Source organism: Megalobrama amblycephala, linkage group LG16, assembly GCF_018812025.1.
Source record: "Megalobrama amblycephala isolate DHTTF-2021 linkage group LG16, ASM1881202v1, whole genome shotgun sequence".
In the NCBI taxonomy this organism is placed as follows: Eukaryota; Metazoa; Chordata; class Actinopteri; order Cypriniformes; family Xenocyprididae; genus Megalobrama; species Megalobrama amblycephala.
In genome coordinates, this window is record NC_063059.1 from 6782526 (window position 1) to 6795654 (window position 13129).

The 13129-nt window shown below is 36.3% G+C and overlaps 1 protein-coding gene across 3 annotated transcripts; it reads right to left on the reverse strand.

Annotated features, from left to right (window-relative positions):
* Positions 1-569: 569 nt before the first annotated feature.
* Positions 570-13090, reverse strand: lin37 (lin-37 DREAM MuvB core complex component). 3 transcript variants are annotated; one of them, XM_048159883.1, is made up of 10 exons: positions 12966-13090; positions 12452-12535; positions 12287-12353; positions 9820-9870; positions 9669-9698; positions 8580-8665; positions 7481-7638; positions 6290-6421; positions 974-1047; positions 570-866 (listed from the first exon to the last, which is right to left on the reverse strand). In XM_048159883.1, exons 2-10 carry the CDS (start codon positions 12483-12485, stop codon positions 788-790), a joined length of 711 nt encoding a protein of 236 aa, XP_048015840.1. In that variant the 5' UTR covers positions 12486-12535; positions 12966-13090; the 3' UTR covers positions 570-787. The 3 variants fall into 3 exon arrangements, with proteins under 3 accessions (XP_048015840.1, XP_048015839.1, XP_048015841.1); XM_048159882.1 differs by lacking the exons at positions 570-866; positions 974-1047 and adding exons at positions 3698-3994; positions 4102-4175; XM_048159884.1 differs by lacking the exons at positions 570-866; positions 974-1047 and adding exons at positions 3698-3994; positions 4102-4175 and having other exon boundaries at positions 12452-12533; positions 12962-13021.
* Between the last annotated feature and the right edge of the window lie 39 nt (positions 13091-13129).

Genomic DNA, 13129 nt, shown 5'->3' on the forward strand with positions numbered 1-13129 from the left:
GTCAACTCTATTTGGTTTCTCAACTTGGCGATTGCAGACTTCATCTTTATATTGTCCTTAATCATACAAATTTTCATTTGCTACTTTTCATTGTGCACATCCTTAATGTATAACGTTCTCTCCATGGTGATAACACTAAACATGTTTGCTAGCATTTATTTTCTTTTAGTCATCAGTCTGGGCCGATGTCTGTGCACATGGATGGTTGTTTGGTCTCAAAATAACCGAACTGTACTGAGAGCCAGGATCATCTGCGTGATTGTGTGGGTTTTATCCATCAGCTGCATCATCCCTTTCTTCGTGAATGTGTTTCCTGCTACGTTTCTGGGAACATTTGAATTTTTAGAGCTGAAGACTTTTACTGAAGAGCATCTGAACTTCAGGGTCAAAAAGCAGACAAAATGCACCATCCACACCTAACAGATGCCAGGAGCACACAAGACTGAGAAAATCACACTCACAATTTGCTTTGCAACATATACGCCACTTCTCTGTACCTTTAGCTATTTTGTTCACTTTAAAAGCATGTAAATGAATTAATTCAATGTATTTAATAAATGCATCAAATAAAATTTCAGAAATGTATTTTTATTCAAAATCCATGTTTGTTTGTTTTTGTATTTAAAGAAAAAAAAAATTACAAAATCATTTAGACATATTTTAGTTGAGCTCTCAATTCAACATTTTGGTTACATCTATTTCACTCTTCTTGAAGGCTTCATGCCAGGACATTTTTGTTTAATTACTTAAACAGATTTTCTGCAGATGCTCTAGGGATGCATGTGAACTAACGTTCATACATTTCCTTAAGGATTTTTATGCTCTCGCTGTATCTCAGCTGGTTCTTGCTTGAAGCCTCCTTCCACCTAAAACAGATGCAAAACAATGATAAAGAACATATGCACGATTTCATTTGTAAATACCCTCCCATTCCCCATAAAAGAAGAGGAAGTGAATGAATGATGAGTTTTACTTCTGTCTAATTTTCTTCCAGCGTTTGATATGACTGAAGATAAGTGGTGAGGTGCCTGCTGCAGTGTCTATGGACTGAAAAGGAAAAAGAAGATCTTGCAAATACCAAAATCACAAATGGATATGGCCACATGAAGCACACAATTTAGCAATATTTGAGCATTGCAAACTTTAAAGAGGACCTGTAATGCCCTTTTACAAAGTCCCCTGCTGAAAAATCCAGCTAAAACCAGCCTAAGATGGTTGACTGGTCTTAGCTGGTTTAAGCTGGAAGTAGCTGGTTTTAGCTTGTCTCCCAGCCTGGCTTAGTTGGTCAAGCTGGTCTCCCAGCCTGGGTTAGCAGGTGTTCAGCTGGTTTAAGCTGGTCAAAACCCCTCTAAAACCAGCTATGACCAGGCTGGGAGACCAGCTAAAACCAGCCTAACCAGCTTAGGCTGGTTTTAGCTGGATTTTTCCGGAGGGTCTTGATTTTGTTATTTGTAATCATTATCACAGCGCGTAGTGTTCGGTAACAGCAGTCAGCAGCACGCACGGTAAAACTCTCCAATATAATATATTCCCATTATAATACTTGATATGTAGATAAAGGACTGTGGATTTGCATAAAATGACTTTATCTTGCTGGAGTTTATTGCTGTTTCTGAATGATGTCATCATACTGGCTACAGGATGTCTGTTAGATCCACAACACAAGGACTATGAATTCGCGTCACACGCACGATAACTGGAATTTAAAAGTGAGAAGAAACATATGATTAATAAACTGTTAACTTAGATGTAGATATACACAGGGATTCTCTTTGTGCCGTGAACTTTTCAATGCGCAGCGCAACTGCGCACTGCGATTCCATATTGCTTCAAGCACATCATTCTGCACCCGGGATGCGCATAAGCGGTTTGTGCTGCTGTTTTGAAGCGTTTCATATTATCATGGTTTTGCACATTGAACGATTATTAATAGCCTATTTTGTTCTGTCGTATCTATAGCTTGTTGCCCCATTAAAAATCTGCACAATACATTTAAAATAAATGTCTTTTAATCTTACATTAATATAAATACATATAATTTTTACATATAAATATAAATCTAAATTATTATTATTATTTTTTCATTTCGTAATACAAATAGTAATTTTAAACTTTTTATTAACATTTGGATTTTATAAAATTACTGTGCAAAGTTTTTTTCAAGAATTAGGCCAGCATAATTTTTGCTGCTGAATAATATAGTCACCTAGTTTTTATTTATTTATTTATTGGTCAGCTTATGATTATATATTTTTAATCATTTGTTGTTTTTCTCTATAATGAAGTAGTGTGTTTAGTGCATTCTGGATTGTCAAAGAGTGACCATTAGTTGCACAAATACAGATGTATGGATACAGGCCCCCACTAATAAATTAATTCAACAAAGGTAACCTCTTTTGCTAAATATTTTTAACGGTTTAAATGTATACTCTACATGTTTGACCACTTATGAACTATCATTTAGCCTACTATATGTTGTGTACGTGACTAATGTGCCCTACCATCACCAATAAATAAATTACTTTTAAAGCACAAAATTGTTTACAAGAGAACAAGTTTCTTCATTGATCTAATCACTTAAATTTTGCTCTCAGAACGCACCAGATTTATGCATTTAAATTTAAAACGTACAAAATATTCCCACGGGGGGGCATGCCCCCGGACCCCCCTAGAGGGACCGATGTCCACCCACCACAGTCTCACAAAATCCTGTGGGAAACACTGAATGTAACTCAACTAGGGCTGCGTTTCCCAAAAGCATCGTGAGCCTTAGTTGATCGTAGAAATCATCGACACCAATGGAGCTATGATCAACTTAGGCTTACGATGATTTTGGGAAATGCTACCCAGGCCTCACTCCATTTATTTTGCATATGCCTTGGGTGGGAATTATTTAAATGAGGAATACTGTGATGTGTACAAAACTCAGGACTACAATTGAGGTGTTTCAGGGAGTTCCGAATATAGAGAATAACTCCCTTTGGAGTGACTTTGTAACTGCAGACCTTTTTCATGCTCAAACAGCAACATTACACACTTTTTTTATATGCATTTTCACTACATTTGTAGTTGGTTTCATAGGAAATGGGCTTGTCATATTTCTGACTGGCTGCAGAATGAAGACGACAGTCAACTCTATTTGGTTTCTCAACTTGGCGATTGCAGACTTCATCTTTATATTGTCCTTAATCATACAAATTTTCATTTGCTACTTTTCATTGTGCACATCCTTAATGTATAACGTTCTCTCCATGATGATAACACTAAACATGTTTGCTAGCATTTATTTTCTTTTAGTCATCAGTCTGGGCCGATGTCTGTGCACAACAATGGTTGTTTGGTCTCAAAATAACCAAACTGTACTGAGAGCCAGGATCATCTGCGTGATTGTGTGGGTTTTATCCATCAGCTGCATCATCCCTTTCTTCGTGAATGTGTTTCCTGCTACGTTTCTGGGAACATTTGAATTTTTAGAGCTGAAGACTTTTACTGAAGAGCATCTGAACTTCAGGGTCAAAAAGCAGACAAAATGCACCATCCACACCTAACAGATGCCAGGAGCACACAAGACTGAGAAAATCACACTCACAATTTGCTTTGCAACATATACGCCACTTCTCTGTACCTTTAGCTATTTTGTTCACTTTAAAAGCATGTAAATGAATTAATTCAATGTATTTAATAAATGCATCAAATAAAATTTCAGAAATGTATTTTTATTCAAAATCCATGTTTGTTTGTTTTTGTATTTAAAGAAAAAAAAAATTACAAAATCATTTAGACATATTTTAGTTGAGCTCTCAATTCAACATTTTGGTTACATCTATTTCACTCTTCTTGAAGGCTTCATGCCAGGACATTTTTGTTTAATTACTTAAACAGATTTTCTGCAGATGCTCTAGGGATGCATGTGAACTAACGTTCATACATTTCCTTAAGGATTTTTATGCTCTCGCTGTATCTCAGCTGGTTCTTGCTTGAAGCCTCCTTCCACCTAAAACAGATGCAAAACAATGATAAAGAACATATGCACGATTTCATTTGTAAATACCCTCCCATTCCCCATAAAAGAAGAGGAAGTGAATGAATGATGAGTTTTACTTCTGTCTAATTTTCTTCCAGCGTTTGATATGACTGAAGATAAGTGGTGAGGTGCCTGCTGCAGTGTCTACGGACTGAAAAAGAAAAAGAAGATCTTGCAAATACCAAAATCACAAATGGATATGGCCACATGAAGCACACAATTTAGCAATATTTGAGCATTGCAAACTTTAAAGAGGACCTGTAATGCCCTTTTACAAAGTCCCCTGCTGAAAAAATCCAGCTAAAACCAGCCTAAGATGGTTGACTGGTCTTAGCTGGTTTAAGCTGGAAGTAGCTGGTTTTAGCTTGTCTCCCAGCCTGGCTTAGTTGGTCAAGCTGGTCTCCCAGCCTGGGTTAGCAGGTGTTCAGCTGGTTTAAGCTGGTCAAAACCCCTCTAAAACCAGCTATGACCAGGCTGGGAGACCAGCTAAAACCAGCCTAACCAGCTTAGGCTGGTTTTAGCTGGATTTTTCCGGAGGGTCTTGATTTTGTTATTTGTAATCATTATCACAGCGCGTAGTGTTCGGTAACAGCAGTCAGCAGCACGCACGGTAAAACTCTCCAATATAATATATTCCCATTATAATACTTGATATGTAGATAAAGGACTGTGGATTTGCATAAAATGACTTTATCTTGCTGGAGTTTATTGCTGTTTCTGAATGATGTCATCATACTGGCTACAGGATGTCTGTTAGATCGCACAACACAAGGACTATGAATTCGCGTCACACGCACAATAACTGGAATTTAAAAGTGAGAAGAAACATATGATTAATAAACTGTTAACTTAGATGTAGATATACACAGGGATTCTCTTTGTGCCGTGAACTTTTCAATGCGCAGCGCAACTGCGCACTGCGATTCCATATTGCTTCAAGCGCATCATTCTGCACCCGGGATGCGCATAAGCGGTTTGTGCTGCTGTTTTGAAGCGTTTCATATTATCATGGTTTTGCACATTGAACGATTATTAATAGCCTATTTTGTTCTGTCGTATCTATAGCTTGTTTCCCCATTAAAAATCTGCACAATACATTTAAAATAAATGTCTTTTAATCTTACATTAATATAAATACATATAATTTTTACATATAAATATAAATCTAAATATATTATTTTTTTTTTTCATTTCGTAATACAAATAGTAATTTTAAACCTTTTATTAACATTTGGATTTTATAAAATTACTGTGCAAAGTTTTTTTCAAGAATTAGGCCAGCATAATTTTTGCTGCTAATTAATATAGTCACCTAGTTTTTATTTATTTATTTATTGGTCAGCTTATGATTATATATTTTTAATCATTTGTTGTTTTTCTCTATAATGAAGTAGTGTGTTTCGTGCATTCTGGATTGTCAAAGAGTGACCATTAGTTGCACAAATACAGATGTATGGATACAGGCCCCCACTAATAAATTAATTCAACAAAGGTAACCTCTTTTGCTAAATATTTTTAACGGTTTAAATGTATACTCTACATGTTTGACCACTTATGAACTATCATTTAGCCTACTATATGTTGTGTACGTGACTAATGTGCCCTACCATCACCAATAAATAAATTACTTTTAAAGCACAAAATTGTTTACAAGAGAACAAGTTTCTTCATTGATCTAGTCACTTAAATTTTGCTCTCAGAACGCACCAGATTTATGCATTTAAATTTAAAACGTACAAAATTTTCCCACGAGGGGGCATGCCCCCGGACCCCCCCTAGAGGGACCGATGTCCACCCACCACAGTCTCACAAAATCCTGTGGGAAACACTGAATGTAACTCACCTAGGGCTGCGTTTCCCAGGCCTTACTCCATTTATTTTGCATATGCCTTGGGTGGGAATTATTTAAATGAGGAATACTGTGATGTGTACAAAACTCAAGACTACAATTGAGGTGTTTCAGGGAGTTCTGAATATAGAGAATAACTCCCTTTGGAGTGACTTTGTAACTGCAGACCTTTTTCATGCTCAAACAGCAACATTACACACTAAAGAAAGTTGAAAATGTAAAAAAAAAAAGCATAATAGGTCCTCTCAAATGATGGCAAGACCAGTCAATTCTGTATGCAAACAGGTTTACTTATCATATTCCTAAAAAACATTGGTTAAAAGTTAAGCAGAAGTGTTTGACTTTATCTCCTGTCATTTAGCGGTTCACAGAGTTTCTTGTACACCATGTACAGCACAACAGTTTCCATAGCCTACCTGGCTCTCTGCAGGCTTCTCTACAGGTGGAATTCTGAGATTAACAGGTTCACCAGCTGAACCTACTGGACAGGAAACAGGTGGAGGAAGCCTGTACACATTCTGTCCTTTGCCATTCAGCATGTCAGTCATCTGAAAGAATAAAAATCAAAGAGCAATTTCCCTCAATTGTGAAGTTTGTTGTGGCATAAATTACTCCATGTTTTAAAGGAGCGAAGCCAAGGACAATCCTTACTGGTGAAAGAATCATTCCAGTGAAATTCAAAAGGAAAAGCATGAATTTATCTCTCCACTGGGTAATTGAATTCAGAAGGGAAAGTGAAGCCGGATGTTGCAGCATTATTAACAACAACAACAACAATTTAGCTTTGATGATAACTTTATGATTAAAAGGTTACTGTACTGTTATATAAGATATTATGCTGCAGTGGGCCAAGACATGCCTTTTTAATTCTTCTTGCTCCAAGGACAAACTTCAACTAGAGAAGAATGAGGTGAACCAACCGCACTTTTAATAAAAAAAATTAGCCAAGTTAAATACAAAAAAAAAAAAAAAGCTGTCTGATTTACAAAGATAATGATTTTGTAAAAAAATTATAAATGGTTTTATAGTGATGCACTTGCAAAGGAAGTCTTTAGTGCAACAAGCACCAGAATAAAAATTAAATCAGCCATATGTAAGAGTGCTTGATGTAACCATCAGGGGTCCTTTACTTGACTTTTGACCCAATGATCTGAAAAATGCACATTGATTGGAGAAACTGTCTCGAAATCAAACTTTGGAATTCGCTGTTTTTTCTTGGATCGTGGGAATTCTGTTGGAAGGAAGTTTATTGCCAGAATTATACAAACAGTTCATTCACCAAGAAAAATAATCCCAAGTCAAAAAGATGACTTAGACAACATTAAACATTATAAACAAACATTTTTAGTGCATAATTTAAGTGCGCCAACAAAAATATAAGCTTTGATTTAATGTCGTCCACTGTACATTACTGTTGTTTGTTTGCTATTTTCAGTGGCAAACTTTCAGAGAGTTTAACTTGTATTTAACCTGAAACACACCCATCTTTGAAAACCAACACAAGATTTCCCAATGCAGTTATAGACTGAAATGTGTTATTCAGGGAAGTTAATGATCTGAACAGGGTGAGTATTTAAAATCATTGTGAAGTGAATGTTGTGTGTGACCTCGTCCTCCCCGGAGCTGTGAGGGGGGCTAGGCGCAGTTCTCTCTCGCATAGAGGGGTTGTTTCTCATCCACGCCCGACAAATGGGATAGAGCGGCGTGGTGGTGCTGAACTGAGCCAAGTCCACACTGCGGTCAAATAACTTGATAATATACGCATCTGATGGAGAAGATGAGATGTGAAGCACGTAAGAAAACAGGAAATGGCTTTTATGAGACGAAGACTAAAAAAAACTCAAATTCCATTTAATTCTTCAAAGATAAAAACTCACTCAAGCCACCACAGAATGTTCACTGATATGAAAACCCAACAGTGTTTCTCAGAAATGCTAAAACATGTTACTTGTAAGATACACTTTGCCTTACTCTCTCTCATTTTCATGACAAGATTTATTTAAACATACATTAAATAATAAAGAAACCACTAACAAGTTAAGTAAAATATAGTGAGTATATAGGCTAATATAGTGCATATATTTAGCGAAAGAGTTCATTTCTCTGGAGAACTAACAAGCTGTGGACACAAGATATTATATGTTTCAGTAAGTTGTACTGTATCTTCCAAGATACCTTCAGATGTTCATTCATGTTTATAAGATATAAGATTTTGATCATATCGCCCATTACAGCAAACCAATGAGAACACGGGGCAATGATGACAATACATTACAACAGAGTGACGGTGCAAAAGATACTGTAGATCTGCATGGACTGGCAGATTTAAAGAAAATTATCATCGTTTGGCAAATAAATAAATTACGGACAGTTACATATGCATTACCAACATTTTATCATGTAGGATTTATGGTATGCCTCAAACAAGGGAATTACTAGTAATTTATAATGTTAATCAGCGAGTCCACAAATCGCTTGGGTATGCAGTGCATTCGCAGCTTATATGGACCGCACACCACCGATATACACACAATTTTAAAATAAAGAAAAGTGAGTAGCTGCCTACCACAACAGCTAGTAGATAAGGAAAAATACTTGCCAATGTGAAAAAAAATAAAAATACCCTAGTTCGGCTGTTACTCCGTGTTAATTTCCCAAAATTGAGAGCAGTAGATAAAGTGTAGATTTTTGTGATGTAGCTCTTACTTTGTTTGTGCTGGTTGGTTTCTGCCAGACCATCATCCATTTCTTTACGCTTTTTCCTTCTGTGTTGTGGGAATCGTGATGATGGCCTGTGAAAGGCAAAAAGAGGATCTATCAGTAACCACTACCAAACCATTAAGAAATAAACATGTGCTGTTTTGTAAATATTTACAAAGCACTCTCAAAGGTTGAAGAACTAAGAGATCTTAAAACAATCTTTGATCTTAAAGGGTTAGTTCACCCAAAAAACTCAATGTCGTTCTACACCTGTAAGACCTTCATTCATCTTCAGAACACAAATTAAGATATTTTTGTTGAAATCCGATGGCTCCGTGAGGCCTGCATAGGGAGCAATGCCACTTCCTCTCTCAAGATCCATTAATGTACTAAAAACATATTTAAATCAGTTCATGCGAGTACAGTGGTTCAATATTAATATTATAAAGTGGCGAGAATATTTTTGGTGCGACAAAAAAATAAAATAAAGACTTATATAGTGATGGCCGATTTCAAAACACTGCTTCAGGAAGCTTCGGAGCGTTATGATTCTTCTGTGTCGAATCATGATTTGGATCGCGTGTCAAACAGTCAAACTGATGAAATCACGTGACTTTGGTGCTCCGAACAGCAGATTCGATACACTGATTCATTATGCACCGAAGCTTCCTGAAGCAGTTTTGAAATTGGCCATCACTATATAAGTCATTTAGTTTTTTTGCCACACCAAAAATATTCTCGTTGCTTTATAATATTAATATTGAACCACTGTGCTCACATGAACTGATTTAAATATGTTTTTAGTACATTAGCGGATCTTGAGAGAGGAAATGTCATTGCAGGCCTCACTGAGTCATCAGATTTCAACAAAAATATCTTAATTTGTGTTCCGAAGATCAACGAAGGTCTTACGGGTGTGGAACGGGATGAGGGTGAGTAATAAATGACATTATTATTTTCATTTTTGGGTGAACTAACCCTTTAAAGGGGCAATAGTGGCTGTTTGGTAAAAAATACAATTCCTTTGATTAAAAAGAAAAAAAAACAACAACACATTTTTTAACCATTAAATAAAGGTTAGACGATTTTCCTTGCCTTTTCCCTGCAGAAGAAGGTGACAAATCCCTGTAAAAGAGAAAGGAAATAAAAAAGAATAAAAAAAAAAAAAGGGCATTTAAATTTCATTACATATGATTGTCAGGAAAAATAGAGTTTTCTGCAGTAACGTAAAAATCCATGTGCATACTTGCTCAAAGGGTCTGCCACCATTTTACCAGAATCCTCTTCATTCTGCTCCCTGTGCAGGAAAGGAAGGAAAAAGAGGATTGTACAGATGCCAATTCCCTCCCAAAAAACTGCTTCTTAATCTGCCTTTCGCATGGCAATAATTACTCAGACACAATTTCCTATTCCTGATTATTTATTGGAATACTTTGCAAAGTTTTCAGAGAACACATTAAAGCATTTCTGCTGGTGATCACTACACATGCTAAGTGTATTTCTGGAAATATAATTACAGCAATAAATGATCTCAGACCATCAGGGTTAGTAATTATTCATACAGCTGAAATATAAATGGATTGCAACAAAGAAATTAATCAATAGAATACTAAGTATTTTTCCGAGTTCAGTGGAAACAAAACCTTTGAGACACCATAAATGGTCATATGTTTAGAGAATCCAGACTACCTAATCACTTCCAGTTGCATTTAGCAGATTAGAGCTGGGTGCTTACATTTTACATTATGACCAGTCACAAGTGAAGAATCATCTCCTAACAAGGCCATATATTAAGGTCTGGATAGATTAGACGGTAAAAAAACAAACAATTCTCGTAATCAGCTAGTTGGATTCAGGATAAATGAGCAGGAATAAAGATCTGAGAGACTTTGACATGGACCAAATTGTTATGGCAACTGACTGGGTCAGAGTTTCTCTAAAATGGCAAGGCTTCTGACTGGAGTACCAAGTCGTTACTGAAATTTTTAAAATGTGACTATACCAGCATTTCCCCCTAGCATTTTGAGCGCTGTTGAGCCGTTTCTTAGGGTTCTTTCACACTGGGCTCGTTTGCCACGGTCCGAGCCCGGGCATGATTGTTCCCGGTGCCCCCTAGTGGGCTTTCACACTGGCAGTTTAGTTCAAAACAGGACACATTAATAAAAAAAAAAAAAAGGTCCCACTTTATATTAAGTGGCCTTAACTAGTATGTACTTACATTTAAATTAGTCATTTGATGCAATGCACTTGTGTAGATACATGTTTTTACATTGTATTTATAGTTTAAAAACACCTGCATGTAATTACATCTGTAATTAATTTCTGTAATTGCATTTATAATTACACTGTTGACCCCTACCCTTAAACCTACCCTTAAACCTACCCATACCACCAAAGCTTTCCCTAACCTTATCCGTACCCCACCAAAATAGCAGCAAAAGTGATTTGCAATTCAATATGAACCCAATAAGTACATTGTACCTATTTTTGATGTAAGTACATAGTAGTTAAGGCCCTTAATATAAAGTGGGACAAAAAAAGCACAATTTATTGACCCACATTGTTTTCTGTCATGCGCCTTGCATGTCTGTGATGATGTAAGATGAACGCAAACGCACCAGGTTTCAAATAGAATCAATTTGAGTGTGAAACAGATGTAGGCTATATCATACATCAATCATGCACTTATCAGACAGATTAGTTTACAGAACGATATTAATATGTCACACCTGGTTAGTTGTTAAAGGATTAGTTCACTTTCAAATAAAATTTTCCTGATAATTTACTCACCCCCATGTCATCCAAGGTGTTCATGTCTTTCTTTCTTCAGTCGAAAAGAAATTAAGGTTTTTGATGAAAACATTCCAGGATTATTCTCCTTATAATGGACTTCAATGCACTGTTGAAGGTCAAAATGACAGTTTCAGCGCAGCTTCAAAGGGCTTTAAACGATACCAGACGAGGAATAAGGGTCTTATCTAGCGAAACTTAATTCTACTGATGGAAAAAAATAAACTGCCGACGCGTTCGTTCCGTAAGTAGAGTAGGAAAGGCTTAGGACATAAATCATAAGCGTTCTGAAGAATACGGAAACCAGAAGTACGTTCAAGGCGATCATTTGTGTTTATAAAGCATATACAGTTGTATTTTTTTCAAAAATGACCGATCATTTCACTAGATAAGACCCTTATTCCTCGTCTGGTATCGTTTAAAGCCCTTTGAAGCTGCACTGAAACTGTAATTTTGACCTTCAACCGTTTGGAGGCCATTGAAGTCCATTATAAGGAGAATAATCCTGGAACGTTTTCATCAAAAACCTTAATTTATTTTCGACTGACGAAAGAAAGACATGAACATCTTGGATGACATGGGGGTGATTAAATTATCAAGAAAATTTTATTTGAAAGTGAACTAAACCTTTGGGACACAGTTACTGTTAAAGGAAGTGCAGGTTCAGCACAGTCAGAACAAACTTTGCAGCTGTTCCATTGCTCAAATACAATGCAATCACTAATGTTAAAAAAGGACACAACAGATAATGTTTGTGGGAGTACATTGTGTAATATGATAAGTATAAGTTACTAGACATTCTGAATAATTGACAATCTATAAAAGTGGACTCGTCACTAATGCACTTTAATTGCCTGAGGTCCATTTGCAGCTTCATTATTACAGTCTAGCTTTCAATGCTCAAGGCACATTAATGCACTAACCTCTCACTGTCGCTCCTCTCAACCAGACCTTGCAATACTGTATCAAGGCGGTTTCGAGCCCCAGCATCTGAAAAAAACCATTTTTACCACATAAAATCAATTTTTCAGTGACTCTTCACACACTAAAACAGAAATGTAACAAGAAGCTCTTGATTGCATCCTCACCCGTTTTTTCAGTCTTGATTTTACAGTGAAGCATTGTGTCCTCAGACAGAGTGATCCTCACACAACAGGTTTTTGTTTTTTTACCTGTAAAATCATCCAGAGGATGAGGATCAGTGATTTGCTACTTACAACTAATATAAATGAAGTGGGTTAAATTAAATTGCAATGAAATTAATATAAAATTAAGTGGATGTGCTGCAATTTGATATATATGAGGGCATATAAATATATATTGTGTGTGTTACAAATTTAAATCAAAGGAAATGTTTGAAATAGGGGAATCACAGTGGTCATGAATAACGATAATAATACAACGATAGTATTATTTTGCTAATCAGCTACAGTGATATAAACAGTTGTCGTTAGCTAGCTAGAAAACCACTCAAATCCCTGATTAACGGCATTTAATCAATTCACCGACTTCACAAAGGCATTAACAAAAACATAATACTGTAAATAATATAATTTGGGTACGTGGAAATACTTTATAAATACAAAACAACACGTTATTCACCTTTCAATCCTTAGCTGAGAGACATGAGCCGCTTCTGTCTGTCACAATCCGACTTTCCTCTTCCGCGCGCAATGAGATTCCTGGCTCCTCATTGGCTGCATGAGATGAGAGTGCATCGCTCTTATTGGTTCAAATGGCTGTCGATCACAAAATACTAAACTTGG

Coding starts and splice junctions, on each gene's coding strand:
- lin37 (XM_048159883.1), bottom strand. CDS start 12,485: ATGCTTCACTGTAAAATCAAGACTGAAAAAACGG. Junction 12,354..12,451: donor AATCAAGACTGAAAAAACGG/GTGAGGATGCAA, acceptor GGTTTTTTTCAG/ATGCTGGGGCTCGAAACCGC. Junction 1,048..6,289: donor AGAAGCCTGCAGAGAGCCAG/GTAGGCTATGGA, acceptor TTTCCTTTTCAG/TCCATAGACACTGCAGCAGG.